The sequence below is a fragment of the Callospermophilus lateralis genome, chromosome 13 (assembly GCF_048772815.1).
Source record: "Callospermophilus lateralis isolate mCalLat2 chromosome 13, mCalLat2.hap1, whole genome shotgun sequence".
Classification (NCBI taxonomy): Eukaryota; Metazoa; Chordata; class Mammalia; order Rodentia; family Sciuridae; genus Callospermophilus; species Callospermophilus lateralis.
Window position 1 is genome coordinate 61,041,880 of NC_135317.1, and position 21,714 is coordinate 61,063,593.

Below are 21,714 nucleotides of genomic sequence, written 5' to 3' on the forward strand. Positions count from 1 at the left end.
TAGTCATTCTTGGCAATTCAGTTGAACTATGCATAAAGGTTCTTACGCATTTAGTTGTTCATATTAATGTGCTTACCTTAATTATTTATTTGTCTGTTTGCTTTTGGTACTGAGGATTAAACCCAAGGATGCTGTGCCACTGAGCCACATCCCCTGCCCTTTTTATTTTGAGACAGGATCTTGTTAAGTTGCCCAGGCTGTTCTAGAATTCACAATCCTCCTGTCAGCCTCCCGAGTCACTGGGAACACAGTGTCCGACTGTGCTTATCTTTTTTTTTCCCCTCAATTATTGATTATGTTTATTACACACACACACACACACACACACACACACACACTTTGCTGTGAACATTTTTAGTTTTCAGCTACAGGGTGGAGGTGGAGGTCAAAAGCAATCTAAAGCCATGAGCCATGAGACTCTCTAAAGAATGGCTGAACTCCACCACCTTTTGAGTCTGGTTCATCCTAAATATTAGCTGGGTCACAATGGAGTCTGTGGGTAATGCAGAACTTGGGGTCCCCAGGACACAGGAACTGCACCATCCTGGGAGTGAATGCTTCCCTAAAATCCTGCATTCCTGTACCTCACTTGTCTTAACCATACTCACTGTGATGCACAGGCACCATACACGAAGGTGTCCACCAAAGCCATTTGCTGAGACATTCCTTCCAGACACTTAACACTATCCAACACAGTCAGTTTGTAGAAAGGTTCTGCCATCTGCCATGTGCATGTGATGCATACGATCTGTACTTGGTGACTGGAAGGGGGAGTAGGTATTTTCATTACACATCCTCAACTTCACACACAATTAGTTCTCCCCTGGAAGAACACCAGCTCTGCAGTGTCATTATTTCCTCCAGTGAAACTACTGAAGTTAAAAAGAAATTCCATGATCACAGCGGATGCCACACACAACAGAATTCTGTGCCATTGGCAATGTTATACTGGGCTGCCACAGGCTTCTAGACCAGAAGGCAGCTAATTCTTTACAGAAGTAGGAATGTGGGATCCAGGTGCCAGTTCTACTGTGATAGCACACAGAATTCTGCGCTTGATGCACTGACTCGTTACTGACAGTGTTTCTCCTTGTGTGTTCCCCAGAGCAGCAGCTACAGAGGTACTTGGACCATTAGCAGTGAAATCCTCAGGCTTCAACCTAGACCTACAGAAACAGAAGCCCAGGAGGCTGGCCCAACAGTCTGTGTTGCACCAGGCCTTTGGGTCTTTCTCAAGTTTGAAAAACCTATCCTGCAGAATTCTTCACCTGTTTCATGTAAAACACAACTGAATTTCCAAAAGTTTAGTGATACCCACTAAAGGAAGTTTCCCTTCCATAATCTGTACCCATGGAATCAATTTTTGAGCTTAACTTTCCCAAGACCCCACCACATCACTAAAACTTTTGGAGCCTCTCTCCAAGGGCTCTTCAGTGGATCTCAGCCCTGACAGCACCTTTGGATGACTTGGGGAGCTTTAATAAAATACAGTGATCCTCAGACCAGGGCATGGAGCCTGGGCATTAGTGTCTTTGAAAATCCCCTCAAATTATGTCGGCGTGCACTGAGGGCCAGAACCACTGGACTAGGGGTGTGCCAATCCATATCACACATTCAGCTACCATCCCTTACCCTCTTTTGTAACTACTTATTTGACTCTTTAGTCTCACTTGCAAATATACAAGCAAATATCTGAATTAGAAGTAGAAGAGGTTAATAGAACAAGGAGTCTGTATGTTAAAAAACAAAGTACTTCCTTCTTCAGAGGCTATTATGGGGTAAATAAGTGATGTCCCCCAAAAGCTCATGTGTGAGACAATGCAAGAAAGTTTAGAGGTGAGCTTATTGGGTTATGAAAGTCTTAACCTACTCTGTGCATTAATCCCCTAGTAGGGATTATGTGGGTGGTAACTATAGGCAGATAAGGTGTGGAGGAGGTGGGTCCTTGGGGGCGTGCCCTTGTGGGTTGATATTTTCTCTATGGTGAGAGGATCGCGAATGCTCGCTCTCTCTGCTTCCTGGTGCCATGTTTTGAGCCACTTTCTTTCATCACACTTTTCTGCCATGATGTTCTGAATGAATGAAATTGACTGTCTATGGACTAAGACCTATGAAACTGTGAGCCTCAAAATAAACTTTTCCTCCTCTATTTGTTCTTGTAGGTCTTTTGGTCACAGTGGCAAAAAAAGCTGACTAAAACAGAGGCAATGCTGTTTTATTCTTTCTTCTGTGCAGTGGGCCAACCCTGAAGAGTCCCAGTGTGCTGTTTGACTCTTGGATGTACAAAGATGACCAAGTGAAACTTTCCTTCTCTTCTTTCACATTTCACAGGCTGTCTGAGACCTCTAGCCTCTTCTAATGGCTATGTGAACATCTCTGAGTTCCAGACTTCCTTCCCAGTGGGGACTGTCATCGCCTATCGCTGCTTCCCTGGATTTAAACTCGAGGGGTCTGAGTATCTCGAGTGCTTGCACAACCTTATCTGGTCATCCAGCCCACCCCGGTGCCTTGCTCTGGAAGGTAACACATCTTAGCCTTTTGGAGTTGCATTTTGAATTATGAAAGTGGACATTTCGATGGGAAATGAAGAACTGCAAATGATGGCCAGCAATTACCTTTGTTCCCTGAGTCCACTTTTCTTGCTTCTGTCCAGAGCAGAGACCACCTGCCATGAAACCATACTTCCCGTTAGACGTAAAATTTGCTTCCCCCATCCTCAGGCTCACAGGGGAGGAGAGTGGGTGAAAGAAAAAGTTGCAAGCATCAAAGGTTAAACTGCAGAATATTGCAAAGTTAAATGAAATGTCTTCAAAAATTAATTTTCTCTGCACCAAATGAAAACATATTGCATTATGGCATCATTAATCTCACCCCTCGTTTTATTGTTGTGTCAATGTTTCCTCCATATTTCCATGCATTTTATAGCTTAGCTATAAATGTTTTGCTGCAAGCACATCCTTGGAAGCCTGAAAGCAAGAGCTCTTTCTTCCTTGTTTATTAAATCTATATGATTACAGAGTGCGCATCACTAAAGACCACTAATCAGCAGTATAAGATAGTGAGGGGGAAGGGCATCCACTGCCAGGATCAAGGCAGTGTCATGGGGTCCATAAAAGTCTTGTGCTAGACAAGTTGGACATACTGGTTCAGCCCTTGCTTTAACACCCACCTTGAAATTATGCCCGATGTGATTCTTGGCATGTGAATAAGTGGATGGGAAGGGACCTCCATTGGAAAAGAAAAAAATAGAAAAAAGAAAAGGAAACCTCCCATCAAGAGCCCCTCTAAATCTATTTGGAACCTTGGTTGGAAAAGAAACAAATAAAGAAGCAACAAAATGTGGAAGCAAACCAGTTCTTACAGGTTTACAGCAGCTTTATAGTGTGCAGCTCTGTGGGAGGAGGTAAGAGTGGGAAGTATGTCTGGAGGGCGATGCTCAGAGGAATCAGAGAAAGCATTTATTCCTAAAGGAAAGGATGGACTTGGGGCCCTGGAGCCTCCTTGGAGGGAGAGGGAGTGGTGGGCAGCAGGGAGAGTGAAGGGAACCAGTGGAGGGAACCGTGGGTGGCAGGGAGAGTGCCAAGCCTGGGCCATTTTTTTGCCCTATCCCTAGGCTGGTCATTAGAGCTCCTGCTTCCCTCACCTCTCACCTGTCCCAAATCCTCTAATGAATTGTCAGGAATCCATGGTAGAGGTGGTAGATAAAATAGAGGACACCCAGTTAAATTTGAATTTCAGAGAAACAATAAATAATTTTTAATAGGAGCATGTCCTGAAATGTTGCATGGAACTTAAGGTTAAAAAAAAAAATCCTGCTTTGGCTTATCTGCAATTCAAATATAACTGAATGTCTTGTACTTCTGTTTGCTGAATCTGGCCATCCTTGCCTGAAGAGACAAGGTCATCCCCTTTGTTACTAGTGGACTAGCCTTTCTCTTGTCTGGCTACTGATGATGGGTCAGGGTAGGCACATGAAGAAGGGAGCCTGTCCTCTAGTTCCTGGAGGCTTTTTTCTACCCAGATGACCAGGGAGAGAAAGGGGTAGTTTAAAGATATCATTATTATGATTTTATCTATTTGAAATGCCCATTTTAAATTTTTTCAAATTTGGCTTAAATGTGTTTCAAGCAGTCAGGTTTTGATAAGCTTCATTTGGGGACTTAGAAAGCAGTTTTTATGGGGCCTAGAGAATATGATATGGAGAGACATAAAACAAAATCTTAACTTCAAGAGGTAACGATCTAGGGTTGTAAACTGAAGCTGTGAGCAGCTTCTGGTTGAAAATGAGTCTGCTTGCTTAACACATGCCCTTTTCCACTTCAGCCTCAGCTCTGGGCTGCAGAGAGATGCTGAAGATCCAACCTGATATCACCTGTGCCAGGAAGGCCACTTGAATGCCTTTTTCCCTCAGTTGGTTTTTCTTTTAAATAATGTTCACATCTTGATTTTCAATACACGTCTCTTTAAATTATCTGATGAATTTAATTTGTGAGCCCTTTTAGATGCACCACTGCCAAAGGTACAAAAGCCATGACTCTAAACTGAGAGATAACAGAGTGGACCAAAGGAAAACTAGATAGAAACTGGGTGAAGGCAAACAATGAGCCTGGTGTGATGGCACATGCATATAGTCCCAGCATCTTGAGAAGCTGGGGGAAGAGGATCACTTAAGGTCAGAGTTCAAGTTTAGTCTGGGAAACAGAGACCCAGCAGAGATCCAGTCTCCCCCTCAAAACAACAGTAACAACAACAATAAAAAGCATAAACAATGGATTAAAAAAATAAGAGGCAAAGATTCATGAGAACATCATCCAGTTGTGCCTAGGTATTAGCACTTCTTTAATTCTTTCTTCAAATTGTGTATCATCTTTTTCAACCTCAGTGCCTTATTTATGTAATTTTATTGCAGGGTTTCAAAAGAGATGAACTGTTTCTAGGGAATCTACCCCTTTAATATATCACCCACACTCTCCCCCACCTTCCTGTTTTCCTAAACCCACAATTTGCATGATTTGATTTTTCTTGATGGCATAGTAAAAATGATTGCACTGTGCTGTAGAATCATGATGTTATTGGGGGCTTTAAAATATGTTAGGGTGCTCCTATAGTGAGTGATGTGCAGGTCTTTATGAGGTTTTTATCCTTTCCCCTTCCTCTTCTATACTAATGCATCAGCTACCAGGGTACCTGTCATTCTCAGGGAGCATGTGGTAGCATCTTTTCTCCATGCCCAACTCGTTGCCTTGCCTGCTGTGAGCCAGGGTATGGGATCCCTAGGCTGATCATGGATATATCAGTTAAGACTGTTGGCCATCAGGCTGGCTGGCTTCACATCCTGGGTCTCTTGCTTAGTCACTTTGCCCTAGAACAAGTGGTTTTGCCTCTATTGGCCTCCATTTACATTTCCTCATCTGTAAAATGGGGTGGTGATCTACTTACCCCATGAGATTGTGAGGATTCAGTATAACAAATCTGACATATTTAGTGAGGTTTCTGACACATAGCAAGTGGCCAATCAATTGATGTTTTTAGAGTTGAGGATAAGTCACCATATAAACAAGTGAGGATCTAGGCATAATTCTGAATGAATAAGGTGCCCAGGCTTTGGGGCATGTACATTGTGACACTAATTTTGGTTGTTCAGGTGCATTGTTAGTTACTTGCATGTTCTTAGCTGTGTTTATATAAGATGGAACAGATAAGGGAAGGAAATACTGAAACATAAAGATAATTGCCTTTATTTTTGAGAGATGATTTTTAGTCAGTTTTTTTTTTTTTTTGCCACTGTGACCAAAGGACCTAAAAAGAACAACATAGAGCAGGGGAGGTTAATTGGGGCTCATGGTTTCCGAGGTCTCTGTCCAGATGGCCAACTCCATTGCTCAGAGCCTGAGGCAAGGCAGAACATCATGACAGAGGAAAGCTGCTCAGGACAGGGCAATCAGGAATCAGAGAGAGCTTCACTCATCAGGGACAAAACATAAACCCCAAAGGCATGACCCCAGTGACCCACCTCCTCCAGCCATATCCTACCTGCCTACAGTTATAGCCCAGTTAATCAGTGGATTAAGCCATTGATTAGGTTCTACCTCTCAACCCAATCATTTTGCCTCTGAGTGTTCTTTCATTGTCTCACACATGAGCTTTTGGGGGACACCTCATATCTAAACCATAATAGGTGACTATATATGTGCCAGACTCTTGACCAAAGTGTCTGTTCACTGCTACTAACCCCACCTTGCTGATGACCAAACCAAGGTTTCTAATGGCTCAGTAAAGTCAGCGAATAGTGAGGGAGCTAGAACTTGAGCATGAGTCTTTGTCACTTCAAAACTCTTGATATAAATCTGAGTCTGATTAACTTATTCTGACTTTACAATCCAACAGGGAGGTGATTTGGTTTTTCAAAAACTAAAAAAAAAAAAAAAAATTAAAGCTTTATTACATAGGAAGGAATTTATCATTCTAGGCTGTGGTCCTCCTCAAGAAATCCCAGGTACAGGGGACCATGAGTCCAAAGGGAGGCCCTACCGCCCACCAGGTGGCTGCCAGCTCTTACTGCTGCCCCCTGAAAATGCCTGTGAGTCCCCATGTTACAGTGTGGTGCTTCACTTCAGCTAGTGAGCTGGGCAGAGATGGTTAGTCTCCTTTTACAGATGGGGACACTGACACCTTAGAGGATGGCATAACTTGCTCTGACCCCCTAGCTCTCAGGTGTAGCTTTTTCTGCCACATGGCACCCCCTCTCCCTAATGGAATGGAGAGCCAACCCTTGACCTGTCACACTCATATGTAAACAGTCCTATTTTTGAAGGTTAGCTTTGGGAGGAGTTGATCATGATCATTTGGAAGAAAAGAACTTGGTAGTATCATCGAAGGTAGGAAGAGTTCCAAGGACCAGTATAGAGGTCATGTATTTTTGAGCCGGTACTATTATGCTCATCTTATGAGCGGGAATCCCTTCTGGAGCACATGTGTACCTCCATAGTGTGTAATGGATAAAGCACCTGAAATCACCAAACCTTGAACAAGAATGTTGGCTGCAATATTTTGGACCTGAAAGGAACTTTGTGCATCCTTTTATGTTGGCCCATCTTTCTGTGGGTATACATGCTTTTTCTCATCTGGGTGTATCTTAATCCTTTCCCTTCTCAGGCCCTCTTCATCTCTGAGGATATCACCTCTCCCTGTCTCATTTCCATGCATTGAATCCAATAATTTTTAAAAGAACCTAGATAATGAGTATGGGCAATTTCTTCTAAGTGCTCAGAACTTAGTTCACCTTGCCATCAGGGTTTATTGAACACCTGCAAGGACCAGAGCAAAACTAAAATGGGCACTGCAGAATTTCAAAGAAAGAAAATGGCATAATTCTTTACTCTGCAGAGTTTACAGTCTACAGGGGAAAATGAGAAGACAAATTCCATAATCTAGAGAACAGATCATGCACACACACAGATACTTTTACCAAGGAGCATGTGAGAGCATCTGCACTTTGGAGAGAGTAGAAGGACAGTTCTAGTAGGTGATATTACAAGTGCAAAGTGAAAATTTCTGTCCAGAGATTTGTGGCATTTTTTGTTTATTTTCCCTGGAGACCAAATCGTAGCATACTTTCTGGCTCCACTTGATTAACTCATATGGAAGGATTGTGCATTTTGAAATTGGAGAGCTCATCAGCCCAGGCAGCAGATATGTGTGTGAAGGACACTGGTCCAAAAGTTGAAGGATAGAAATGTAGGATGTTGAGGGTCATAAAGCAAGGAAATATAGCCACACAGCAGATAAGGTTACAAGGAAAGACATGTGCACACCTGAGGTGGACTAGGAAGAAGAGGTGCCAACTGTCCAGGATCCCCAAGACACTGTAGTTAGGTGATGCATAACCACAGAAAAGGGCTCTTTCTTCATAAGAGGAAGGTTTTCCAATGGCCTGGTGGTGACACAGAGGTGCTAGTTATCTAGTTCAAGAAATTCCTGGTGGCAGTTTGCTCAAATGGCATGTCAACAACAACAGAGATCACGTGACCATGCATCTGTGAGGCAAGACAAGGGGTCAAAAGAACAGGTGATTGAAGCCAAAACTTGGCATTTGGAGTCCTTGCTGGTAGCTTCCATCTATTTAAAGTCTCTTTTGTTTCCCTAACAAAGGACTTAGTTCCCCAACCAGAGGTCGTTTCAATAGATCTTCAGAAACAACAAGAGAGTGGGGGATCAAATCCAGAAAGGATCAATCAAATGTTCAGTGAGATTAGACTTTGGAAAGAAAGTAACCAAAATCAGTGCAATATGCTCTTTCACATAAGTGCCTGTGAGAGCCATGTACTCATTCAGCCAATTTTTTTAAGGCATCAATGTTGAGGATTTTGCAAGATCCAGAGCACACAGTGGTAAATGAGTTATACAAGGTGTCTGCCCTGCAAGGGCTCTTATAGCTCATAATGCTGTTCATGACATCTCACTCTCCTGGCAGGTATATTCAGAATATTCTATCTGTAAGGTATCCAGGGTCTCCAGAGGTAGGGGTAACCTACTCTGAGGCTTCTGAGAAGGTGTTCTCAAGTGAGGTCTTCCTGGTATAGAAAGTACTGGGAGGGCTGCATTGGTGAGTCACCTTTTGCAGTGTGGGGCTGGCTCCTGGGGAGTCTGATGTGTTTTTTCATCTGCTTTTCCAAATAGGGGAGAAGATCATTTCAGGAACTACAGGTGCCTAACACTTGCCTTGTAATGACTTGGGCAGTGACTTCCCCAAAGTTGACATTTTCCAGAGGCTTTTTCAGCCCCAGGGCTGGCATTTTTTCCAGGAACAAGCAAAGCCAACCCCATTAAGGAGCTGAACATCTGAAACTTTTTTTTTTTTTTTAATCTAACCAGTCTTCAAACTCAGAAACCCAAAGTGACCCCCCCATTCTCACTCACCTCAGAGCTCACATGGACAGAGATGAAGGTTTAATGAGACAGTGTCAGATTCAATCACACAGAATGCAGCAGTGTGATTTCCCGAGAACCTACTAGTGCCCAGGGATCCTTTTAGGTCTGTGTCCTTTTATAAGAAATGGAAGAGACATAAGAAACTGAAGAACCCTGTTTGGCCAAATAAGAAATAACTTCAAAGTTTCCAATTTGCGATCAAAACTCGAAGCCAGCTTGGATGTAGAGGGCTCCCAGCTCCTGAGCTGTAGTTTGCAGTATACTTTGTTCCCGAGTCAAAATACGTTCAGGTACAAGAGGCTCCTGGCATAAGAGGTGCCTGCCATGATTTCTCCCTCCAGGAATCCTGACTTTACTGGGAGTCACCTCTGGACTTCAAAGCAAATCCTTCATAGGGAACAGGAAGGACACAGCAGACAATCTGGGCCTCATCAGATGAGGGGCCCTGCTGACCTTAGGAAAGCAGAGAGAGCTCCCATGGGGGCAAGCTGCAGGGGATAATACTCAAAGCTTCCGTCCAGACTGACCCACCCCCTTCCACAGGTGGGAGGTTCCCATTTCCCAAATGGAAAATTCAAAGCACCAAAAGGAGTCTTGGGCCTATTCCCAAAAAGGTGGCTATAAATTATTGTCCATGAGGAGATTCATTGTTACTAGGTCACTTCCCCAAACCAGGGTTGGGGATCTCCTGATGACATTTATGCCCTCTTGCCACCTTTCGCTAGACAAGTAAGGGAATCTTGGAGTCTCCTCTTCCTGCCCAGTGATCCAAATAAGAAAGCCTTGGATGCATACGTGCCTTGGTCCATCGGATCTTAAGTAAAAAGAGAGAAATGACAGAAGAGCAATCATAGCAGGGATCTCATGACACTGACTTTGATTTGCTAATCATAGAATACAGAGTATGGAAGGCCTTAGACATCCCAGATTTACTTTCCCCTGCCTACCCTGTCACACCTCAGCATCTCCTTTATGGAGATGAGTCAGCAGCACCAGAGCTGAGCCTGGGCCTTGTGTGGCCTGGGAGTGCCCATCGAGGTTGGCACATACAGCCTAAGGCTCTGGCACCAATCGGCTGCCTTGCATGGGGAGGCACACACCACTCTGTCCCCTTTCCCTTCCTCACCTGTGTTCTTGAACAGGGGAAAGCAGTATTTTGAACTTCCTTGTCCCATGAGCAACTCCATGACAGAAAGTGCCTCTTTCCTCCATGAATTCTCAGCCCTGGTGTGTGGTATAACTAAAGCTTCCTTCAATCCACTTGACATCTGTGGACACTGTGCAGGTGCCTTTATTGTGTGATCTCTCACCCCAACAGTCATGAGAACATGACTGATGCCAGCTGCAGATGAGACCGGGTTTCAGAGAGCTTCCCTTCCTTTCCCAAGGCTACCCCCTTGTCAGCCAGCCGTACACTTCCTGAGCCCAAGCCTTCTACTGACATCACTCCCATGGCCCTGCAGGACCTAGAGCACCTACTGAGCACTATGGTCTGGGTTCTGACCCTGGCTCTGTTTCCTCAAGTGGAAAGGGAAGGAGTTGGAAGAGCTGACCTCAGAAATGCCCTCCTGGCAGACACATTCTTTTCACTGCTCTTACCAGAACTCTTCCCAGAGAGTCTGCCGGACTTGGCTGGCTCTGCAAGGCAGGTAGCAAAGTGAACGGCTGGGGTGCTAGGTTGTTCCTCCTCTTGATGGCAGTTGACATAATGGCCCTGCAGCTCATATTCATGGTCGACCATGAGCTTTCCATCACTGGGAGGAAACAGAGAGATAAGAACAGATGCCTATGGAGGGTCATCCTGGTAGCAGGCACTTCACTTGTCCTCTGTATTCAGCCTCAAGACAATTCTGGGAATAATGATTCTCTCTTTACAGAAAGGAAACAGGCCCAGTAGCAACCCTTGGCCTGTGGGAGGAAGACCCAGAGCAAGATTCAAAAGCTTCTCTGACCCAACCTCAGGCTGGGTTCTTTCCTCGGCACTGTGCTGCCCTCCGTGGAGAGACCACCTGAGTACTCTACTTAGCCACCAGAGGCAACTCGTTTGTTCATTAATGTTCCCCGTGGATTTTTAGCATGCTCACGTTTTGGAAGAAATCATATATATATATATATATATATATATATATATATATATATATATATATATATATATACATACATACACATACACACACTCACACACACACACACACACACACACTATATGATTTTACCCAAGCTGTACTGCATACCATAATGAACAAGACCGTAATTCTTTTTTTCTTTTTTCCATCTCTCCCTTTTGCCTAGTAAGGTTCTGTTGTCAACCAGCATTGTACTGAGTGCCGTGGGGCATCTGCTTATTAGGAATTCAAGTCATGCTCACCTCAGCTGTAGTGATAATAGCAGTGACCAACTGGTCACCCAACACCCCCCTCCCCCCCAGCTTCTCACCCTTCTCAGTAGACCAACTGGCCAGGGGCATGGTCTCCATTAACCTCTGCCAGCCTTTCAGGCTCCCTGCAGACTCACCCATGATCCTGCCAGCAGCAGGATCCAATTGAAATTGCATCAGCAGAAAGTGAAGAGCAGTGAATGCCTTCTCTCTCCTCTTGAAACTACAGAGCAGCGGGGCCTCTTTTCATGGGAAGGTGGAAGGAGGCCTTCTGATTTATCTGCTTGCCCCTAACTATCACTTTCTCTCTGCTTTAGCTGATGTTAGAGGTGTATGCAAGATTAGGAAATGCTCCATCAGGTGGTTTGGGGCTAATGTCCTCAAGGCTCTGAGGCCCAGCAAAGAAGGCCCCAGGTTAGCTTTCCTCCCGGCTGACCCCAGCCCCAATAACTCTGTTTTACATATTTATATAGCATGTTCCCACTCAAGATTTATTGAAAGGAAGAGTTTGCCAGTGTGACATCTGAAAATCATTCTCTTAGTTCTGTCTTCTCAAGAACCCAAGACCAGAGAATTGAAATGATTTGCTAGGGTTGCATAAAAATTCCAACATCTCTTCAGACTCCCAACCTTCAGGTGTGGAAGTAGATGGCTAATTTACAACCCTGAGTAGGAACCCAGCTTACATCAGCCAAAACCTGATGGGATTTTTAGATCTTATTCTTGAAAACAAAAGAATTTCCTGTTTGCTTTGAAGACAAATGAGTGTTCCTGGACTTGTGAAAGAGGAAATCTTGGGCTTTGTTGGTTTCCTGTGTTAGCAACATTAGCTAGCCAAGCCCAGTCTGAAACACGGAGAGGTCAGTTTGTGAATGGAAATGCATTCTCTGATCTGGACACATTGTCAGTGGGTAACATCCCTTTTGCCTATTTTGTTCCCTGGCAATGAAAATTTCTGTAGCTGACGCTGTTTGTGTTCCAGTCACCTTGCCTGTGACCCTGGAGGGGTATTTTATTAGCAGGAAATGCAAAATAGCAAGCAATCCTGTTAATTTATTGTTCACAAGCAATAGTAAATTATCCTAATACCATTTTCATGTACTGTTCTTATATGACAGCAGAGTGATTACAAGAAAATAGTAGCTTGCATGCCACACAAGTGTGTGTAATTTTTTCTTTCTTTCTTTCTTTTTTTATAAAGACTAATTGCCCAGTGGCATTCCTCTTCTTGGTCACACATCACTCTTGTACTCATGTGTAGACTGTACTGTAACATCAAGGAAGAAGCTTCCTCACCTTGCTTTCTTCCTCCTCCTTCTCCTCCTCCTCCTTTCTTCTATTGAATCAGAAAACACTTCCAAGAGGCTTCCTTCCTTTGTTCTTTTTGAAGTAGACCCAAGTTTCCAGGCTTTGCTGCTATTACTTTCTAGGCCCTTTTTCTCCTGGTCATTATGACTTTTGACCTGCCTGTCCTGAACTCTTCCTCATCCTCTCTCTCCGGATCTGCTGTCCACCAGCCTATGCAGCCCCTATGCAGGTCCCTGCCCACAGGGCCTTGCTTTCCTTTTGTCTCATTGGAAGCATGTGACCATCAATCCTCCCTGTCTCCTGGATTCCAGAATCATTTTTTATTTTTTAAACTGCACTTAAGTGCAGAAATTTCTGCTGAGGTCGAAAGAGCAAAACTCGTGGTTCTCTTCTCCCCACCAAAGGGGCAAACAGAGCTGACAGCTCCATTGGTTTGAACAGTGACTCCCACCAAATCAAGAAAGAAAGAGGTCACCAGAGGAGGACCCCATAACCCGCCCCCAGCATTCCTGCACACTCTCAGAGCTGGGATCCCCCCAGGGTTGTGCCCACATCCAGGCAGGCCCCTCCCTCCACTCTCACCTGATGAGCAGGGTTGCGTCCACCTGGGAGGCTGCTCTGTTTGGCATAGGGACTATGGAACATGATCCTTTACTAGATTCATGGTTCTCACCAAAATATATTTGGTTTTGTCCTGCAGTCCCTTCTTATTTTTTGAAAATCCAGACATGGAAGCTGAAGTTTTTTTCTTATGATGTTTAAATGTCAAGCCGCTGAAAGAAGGGCAGCATTAAGCAACCACAAAGCCATGACCAGTGGTTTGAGCCCCTCGCTTGTACCCCCAGGATGACTTCATTCTGCTCAGAAAATAGATGAACATGACAAATGGGAAATTGTATTTGTCCTTAAACTCTAGGATATCATCTCATTCCCCCTCTAGGCAGGATTTATTTCCTCCTTCCCTCTCTGGGAAGTTAGGCGACTTGTATTTCAGAGCAATAAAACCTCTTATGATCAGGTGCCATGCAGAAGATGATAAATCCCCTCAGTCACTTCGAGTCACTCGGCGTATCTACAAAGTGGTCTGGGGTCATTCTTACAGGTCCTTTTCTAGTTTCCTTCACCTGCCCATCTCCCACTTTCCTTCTCCCAAATTACCTGTCTCTTTTCTCAAAGAAGCTAGACATCTAGGGTGATGGGCAAGTCAAACAGCAGTGCCTGTCCATGCCCATCTTTGTGTCTTCTGTCATTCATCTTTTTTTTTTTTTCATAAAACCTCTTCCCACAATGCCTGTGTGTGCAATCTTTTTCACTTTTTGTACACGAGGAGGTTTCTTTTTTATTTGTTTTGGTTTTGCAGAAAGGTCATACCTGATTCTAAACTGTGCCTAGATTCCTCTAAAGTGTTTAAGGAAGACAGTGCTTTACCAGAGCTCATCTGTCTCCTCAAAAATGGTTTCTGAAGAAAAGTCTAGGACTTTGATCACATTCTGGTCGGTTTGCTCCTCGATGGGTGAGAACCAAATGCATTTTCTAACTCTGCCTCTTCCACCCAAGGGAAGGGATTTAATATGATCCATCCATTAAGAAGTTGGAAAAAATGGTTGGATATTTTTAAGATGCAGCCAATTATATTGAAATTCAGATTTTAAAACTAGTCCTTATCTCAAGCTATCACAAGGGAACAACGGTGCCTACATAAGTCTGTATTTTCATACCATAAGTGTCTTATTCTGACAGAATTTTTTTTTTTTTTGGAGATGGGGAGAAAAGTAAATTTGTGGGAAGATAGGAAGCCAAGAATTCTATAGACAACCATGCCTAAAATAGCCTGGGAGAGGAAACTTACCCAGCCATATTGCTTGATGTTTTAAAAGACATTGTGGGCCTTTGCATTATCTGTGGGTGATTTTACTCTCCCTAGAGCATAAAGAAAAAAAAACAGCCTGATTTTGACTAGCACCTCCCAGAGAGAATAACTAGTATCTCCATGAGGAGTGCTTGGGGTTCAAGGCCTGGGATTCAGTTTTTTCCTCGCCCACAAGTTAACCACTTTAAGGGACATGCTGTTTCTTATTTCAATTAGGAGGACTTCTTGTTATTCCAGATGGACATTCTGACATTACCTAGGAAACCCTCCTGCTTCCCAGTGGACCTGGCCCAAAGGCTGGGCTCCACTTTCTGGACCAAGGGTGGATTCATGCTATATTTGCTTACAGGGGTGACTGTAACAGACTATTATGAAGTAGGTGGCTTCAAACAGCGAGGTGAGAGAGAGGGATCTAGAGGGATCTTTCACATATGATATCCAGTTTTCCCATCACCATTTGTTAAAGAGACTATATTTATCCAAAAGTTTTTGGAGGAAAAAAAGGGGGGAATTATATGAAAATAGGAGGGAGACAGTAAGGGTAGAGGAAGGTGATCCGGTGGAGGGATGGGCAAGAGGAGGTCCTGGGAATAAAATTAATCAAATGATGTTGTAAACATGTGTGAATATGGCACAATGAAACATACTATTCTATACAATTAATATGCCTAATAAAATAAAATATACAAATTTATTGTCTGCTGGATCTAGAGGGTAGAAGTCTAAAGTCAGCAGGACTGTGCTTCCTCTAAGGCTCCAGGTAGAATCCCTCCTGGCCTCCTTCTAGCTCCTGGTAGTGGCCACGGCCCTTAGTGTGCCTTGGCTTGTAGCTGTATCACTCTGATCTTTTCCTCTGTCGTCACATGAACCCTCCCTAGGTCTGTATCTTCATGTGGACATTTCCTCTCTGTGTCTCTCTGCCTTTCTTTCAAGGACCCCTGTCATATAGGATAGTATGACCTCATTTTCTCCATCTGCAAGGTACCCTGTCTCCAAATAAGGTCATATTCATGGGACCTGGCATTAGGACTTCAACATAAGAATTTGTGATGGGGGGAAGGCACAATTCCATGCTCTCCCAGCCTTGGGAAGAAGTCTCCTTCTCCTCTGAATTCCCTGTGCTTCTTGCTTCCAGGTTAAAAGGACTATCTTCAAGTCTTTGCAAACCCTAGCTGACAACCATCCTTTGAACTGCCCACACCCCCTTCCTGAGCCAGCCTGTCCTCTAGCCCCATATATGATGCCTTGCTTATGTCCACTGAGCCAAAAAATGAGTTCTCCTTCTCCATCTATCAGGATCCCTCCATCTCTTCACATCTCTATAAGCCTCATGGCTTTTCTAAACTAACCCCACTGTGCATAATACATATCTTAGCAAATAAAGAAATCATTGCTCCAAAATCTGGCCGTTGAGAGGCCCTACAGTCCATTTCCTTGATGTACACTTAAAACCCCATGGCAAGTCTCAGTGAAAGACTACAGTGAATGATTCAGAGCCAGCCTCACATATGGTCCAGTCCCAGCTCTGCTATTTACTCGCCAGGTGACCTTGGGGAAATAATTTCACCTTTCTGAGCTTCAATTTCCTTTTCTGCACAAATGAGGCAGTAACAACACCTGCTCTGCAAGATTGTTGCTAGGATCAAGTGAAATAGGTATGTATGCTGCCCTCATAGTAGATGCTTGTTAAATGTTACCATTGTGATTACAGCTTGCTTTTTATCTCATTGGTGCATATTGTAGCTAAAAATAGTAACTATCTCCTCTTTTTTTTTAAATTGAGCATCTACTTTTGTACCAGGTACTTGGTGTTTGTTGATTTACAGATATTATTTCTAATTGTTATAAATGCCCTGCAAGTAGGCATCACCATTCCTGTTTTACAGATGATGAAAACTAAAACTCAGAAGGAAAATAAAAATTTAAAAAGTAAAATGCCCAGGTCACATAGCTACTCAGCACTTGAGCCAGAATTTGAACCTAGGGCAGAGATCAATGTAATGTTTCGAGCAACCAATAAATTTCTGATGTTTAAAATTAAAAAAATAATATTGGGCAAATATTTGAAGCACTTTTACCAACATAAAATATTCCTATTTTCTATATATAATCTAGAATCATACCTAAAAGCATGTATGCACATGTACAAACATACACACACCGCACCACACACAGAGCTAGGAACAACACATGATTAGTTACTCCCCACTATTATTAACTAACTACTGAATTATGTATCTCCTCATCTGCTAGGATTTGCTATTAGACAAGAATAAGAATTTCACAAATTTCCAAAAACTTTTAGAAAAAAAAATAGAGGATAAAAACTTGAGGTTCAGAAAATCCCATACATGAATCTATCTGGGTGCTACCTTGGTCTAGTTTGTGAAGGGAGAGATTGAGAATCACCAAGATACACTGGCAACACTGAACTCCAGCATCCTCTCTGAGGGTGGAAAGATTTGCTGGTTCCAGAAAGAGGCAGAAAAAACCAACTCTAAATGCTCCTTTACCTTTGGGCTTTTTATCTTACCTTGTGGGACATACCCCCTTTTAATCTTGTGTCCTGTTTTCTCTCCCTTAAAGAAATGAAGATGCCCTGATTGCCATTAGAATTCTAACCACAGGAGGATTTGTATGGGAAAAGATTCACTGTCTTCAGAGCACTTTGATTCCATGGATGTCTTGTGATTTATTCTTACCTGGTGTGGTCCAGGCTGTCCTTGATGTAGCCAGTCCTCCAGTCATTGCAGGGAAAGAAGAGCAGCCTCATCAGAACACAGAAACACATGCCAACTTTTCATTTCAGTGTCAGTTTTTGCTGCAAAGACAGTACATCATGGGTTTGCACCTGTTCGCTCACCTGCGTGCTCCTCCATGGCTTTTGATGGCTATACCACCAGACATGCTTCCTATGTAAAGCTCAATTTGTGTATGGTGTGTGTGTCTGTGTTTCACACTGAAATTTCACAGTGGTCATCGGATGCATTCTGTGTTTCTTCAGGGTCACTCTACTGTGGGACACTGTGAGGGCAGGTCAGAGCCCCTCCCTCAGGGCCCCTGGGTAATACTGATCTTATTTGATTTGTCAGCACATCTCTGAGCAGGTAAACACCATGTTCCATCTGGCCTGGAAACAAGCAAAGCTCCAGCCTCATAATCATTTGCTTCCTTTGGTGGACACATTTATCGGCCATCTATGTTGTTATAACAAAAAAAAATGGAAAACGTAATGTGCTGTATAATGTTTATTGATTTTTCCTGAGCTAAAAGCAAAGTTTTAGATGTAGCCTTGGAAACAACTTTGACTTTGACATGGAAAGTCCCATGCAGCTTCCTGGAATCATTACCCAAACTTAGATCAGACTGGGGAGAGCTGGATACATTGCCAGCTTTGACTATTCAAAGTGAGCAGAACTTCTGAGGACAGAGGTTGGGTGATTCTGTTCATGTTAGAATTAAACAGTCCCTATATTCCTGGTCCCTCTTAGAGTCATGCTGATGATATGCTAGGCTGCCTTGGGATGATGTCCTTGCCTTCAACACACAGAATCATTGTCTCTACCACCATTTCCCCTTGCTCTTCAAAGCCAACTGAGGTCAAGATTCTGCCATTAAGAGCCAGGATTCTCACTTTTCCCCTTGAGCTCAGCTACAAACTTTCCTAGTGGTGTGGGACAGCCCTTCCCAAATGGGACTGTGCTTGTGAATCGCCTGGGAATCCTGCTAACAGAAAGTTTCTGATTTGGTAGTCTGGAGTACAGCTAGAGCTTACACACATCTAGCAAGTTTCTAGCTGAGGCCAAGCTAATGGTTCACTGGATAGCAGTTCAGATAACAAGGCCTTCAGATCAGATACCAATGCAGTGTAATTCAAACACCACACCAGCGCCACTGAATGTTGTAAGCCAGCCATCCTCAGCAGATGGAGAACAAGGGGAGCTGATTTTTCCCAGATCTCTATTGCAACTATGAGATAGTGATTCTCAACTCTGACTACCCATTACAATCACCCAGGAACCTCTTAAGACATATCCATGGTCAGAACCCAGCCCTGACCAATGAAACAAAGTTCCCCATGTGATTCTAATACACAGCCAGGACTAAAGAACCACTGACCCAAGTCATTAAGACACTCTTCAAATGCAGCACTAATGTGGCAGCAAGGGAGAGTGCTGACTGTAATAATGTACACTAATATCTAAAGAATTCCTGCCTTGCTCTTAAGCAGAGCAGATTCACATCTGTTACTCCTTATACCAACTGCATATAGTGGACTATTACTTTGCAATAGACTTCTCCAAAAAGTCACCCACAGCTCCTACACCCATTCACTCCTCAACTCACTCCAAATGGATTCTCCTCTATGACTTTACAGAAGTTGTTTTTCTCAGAGTCACCAGTGATTTCCATGATATCCAATAGTCACTCTTCTCTTCCCATATTTATCAGCTTGCTAGGAGCCACAGTCTCAGCTGTTGGCATTGTGAAACACCCTGATTTACTCTGCCCATTTCTTTTGCCCTCTCTGATGTCTCAGCATTGGGACTGGGACCCTTTCTTTTCTTGCTGCCATTTCTTTTACATGAGCTCATGTAGCTGTGTGGCTGCAGATTTTATCTCCGTGCTCATGACTCCTGAGTTCTAAATTTATCCCAGACCTTTTCTCCAACTGCCTGATTGACACTTGTATGACTCTTACTGACAGCTCAAACCTAACAAGTCCAAAGCCAAACTCGGTACCACTTTCCTCCCACAAAGCAAACACCTAACTTGGTAAATGGCAGGCACCCCAGTCAAGCCAGGTCAGGGATCTGGGAGTTATCTTTGATTCTTCCAAATCAATCTAACAAGAAGTCCTAGAGTAGAAATGTAAAGAAGTCCTAGAGTAGAATATGTAAAGCTATGTCCTACTGCCCTGTTTGCCATTGTGTTGACTGTCATCTCTCCAGGGCACAGCAGCTGCCTCCTAACAGATCTGTGCCTGCTCTCCAATAGTGTGTGCACACAGTGGACAGAGCTGCATTTTTAAAATACATCAATCCTTGCTCTTTGAAATACTCCTTCACATTTCTGATAAAATCCCAACTTCTTGCCCTGGTACCACGGAGCTCACACATGCTGTCCTATCTGCCTCCCGACCCTGGTCCTGTGCCGCCCTACCTTCTCCTGTCACTCACAACCACCACCCGGGGCCCCCCTTCAGTGCTTCCAACCTTCCTTCATGGGTGCCACCCCCTCTACCTGACATGTTCTCACTTATAGCACTGCCCTTGACTGGGTCCTGGTCATTGTGGCCATGCATTCACATGGGCATCTGTGATGGAATCAGTGCTTCTCACCAAGCTAGAGAAAGGACCAGGATTGGGTGGTGTTTTCCAATATGCTGCAGCTCAATGCTTGTATAATAGACAATAAAAATGGATTCTAGAAAAAAAAATGATGAAGACATAATACAAGCCCCATTTTTAATTATTAGGTTTAACTATTGTCAAATTACATTTAAATAAATAGGAATCAAAAACACACACAGATGTTGTGACAAGGCCAAATTTATTCCTTATTTTGTCACAGACTCTGCAGCACATAACTGATGCATAGGTAATGGTCTAGGTCCCCATGAGGAATAGGGCTGCTCTAGATTTCAGTCTAAAAGTCACCTCTTTGGGGTACTTCCCAGAACAGCTCATTTAAAGTATATTCTTGCACCCCCACCCCCAATAATGTTAATTTCTCTTCTGACTCCCATTAATCTCCACTGTGGTAGAGAATTTGTGATCTGATATAACATGAGCAGTTCCTTAGTTTGAAATCAGTCTACTGCTTAGATAGATGGGCAGTTTCTTCCAGCTCTGACCACCACATTTGCTGTTGCAGGCACTTTGTTACCTGCCTAGAACTGTGGGAGGGGCAAGAGAAAGCATCTTCTGACCATTCTCCATGAGGAAACAATCCCTCCACCACATTCAAGTGGATTTTAACCACCAGGAAGTAGTAGAATCCATTCTTGTCGGGGTTGAAGACTCAGGTGGGGAGGGGGGCTTTGCATTATCCACAGGATATCCACATATGACCTATCCTCTCCTGATGGAAACTTCTGTCTGCAACCTCTCTCTCCTCCTGGTCCTTTTCTCTTTTCTGTTGCTCCCCACTGGCACTGACCTCATGATCCCACCACCCAGCCTCCTTGCATGTCAAGAGAATCTTCAGTTTCTCCAGCATGGTGTGCACATGACCCATCTAGAGGAAGCAGGGAGGCCTGGCCCTTAAGATTCTTAAACATTTTACCTCTGATTTTCTAGTCCAAAATGTAGACCTGGTTTGCCAGTACTGTGTACATTTTGGATCTTACTGTGGATAAAAGAACACCTGGCTCCTTTTGATCTACGTGTCTTTTATACCCTCTTGGGAGATGTGCAGCTTGGGATTTCCATCCAGTATATGAGAGTGTGGTAATAATTTTTTTTTTCAGAAGATAGAGCAGAGGGCTCACCCAGACACATAAATATTCATTTGCTTACCTATCATCTGAAGAAAGAACCAAATAGAACCTAGCTTCTCTGGTTCTCCAAAAAATACTTGTTACATAAATTAATTTTAAAATGAGTGAAAGAGTATAATCCATGTACCTAGATAGAAGAGTGAAGAAGCTAGAAAGTCTAAAATGCAGACAGTCCAAGTATAATTGGCTTTTTTTTATGCACAAGGGGGTACTCTCATGCTAATAATGCAAAAATAGGAAGAAATCATGGAGGAACCTTTTAAATTTTCCTACTTGGAAATGCATCAGGCTTTCTTTGTAGGTTTATTTTGCTTCAGACAGTAGAATTAGTTGATCTCTGAGCTCAGACAGTGGAGATGAGAGCTTGGTATACATAGAACAGGAGGGAAGTAGTTTGAAAGTTATTTGCCTGTAAGCAAATGAAAATGCTCCAGACAACAGACTGGTAGTGGGGACAGCATGGGTGTCTCTTCCAATACTCCCCCAAACACAAAGTGGCTTGACCCTGGGGGGCCCTCTGAGCTGTCCCATCCCTATTGGTCTAGAGAATAGCACTCCCAGAGACTGGGAGTCACCAGTCTTTAGAAAAAAAAAAAAGATTCAGGGGCTGGTGATATGGAAGGGGTGATTTTGATAGGAGATGGTTGCTCTGAGTCCCTTGTGAGGGCAAAGGGAGGTTGGAGGACCACGTCACAGGAAAGCCACATCTATCCAGAAGACGGTGCA

The 21,714-nt window shown here is 43.6% G+C and overlaps 1 protein-coding gene across 3 annotated transcripts in view; it reads left to right on the forward strand.

Annotated features, from left to right (window-relative positions):
* Susd4 (sushi domain containing 4) overlaps positions 1–21,714 on the forward strand; it is a 126,769-nt gene that overhangs the window by 86,324 nt on the left and 18,731 nt on the right. For all 3 annotated transcript variants that reach the window (XM_076873151.1, XM_076873150.1, XM_076873149.1), the window contains exon 5: positions 2,332–2,520. In XM_076873151.1, the coding sequence (XP_076729266.1) occupies positions 2,332–2,520 (189 nt within the window). The remainder of the gene's footprint in view (positions 1–2,331; positions 2,521–21,714) is intronic.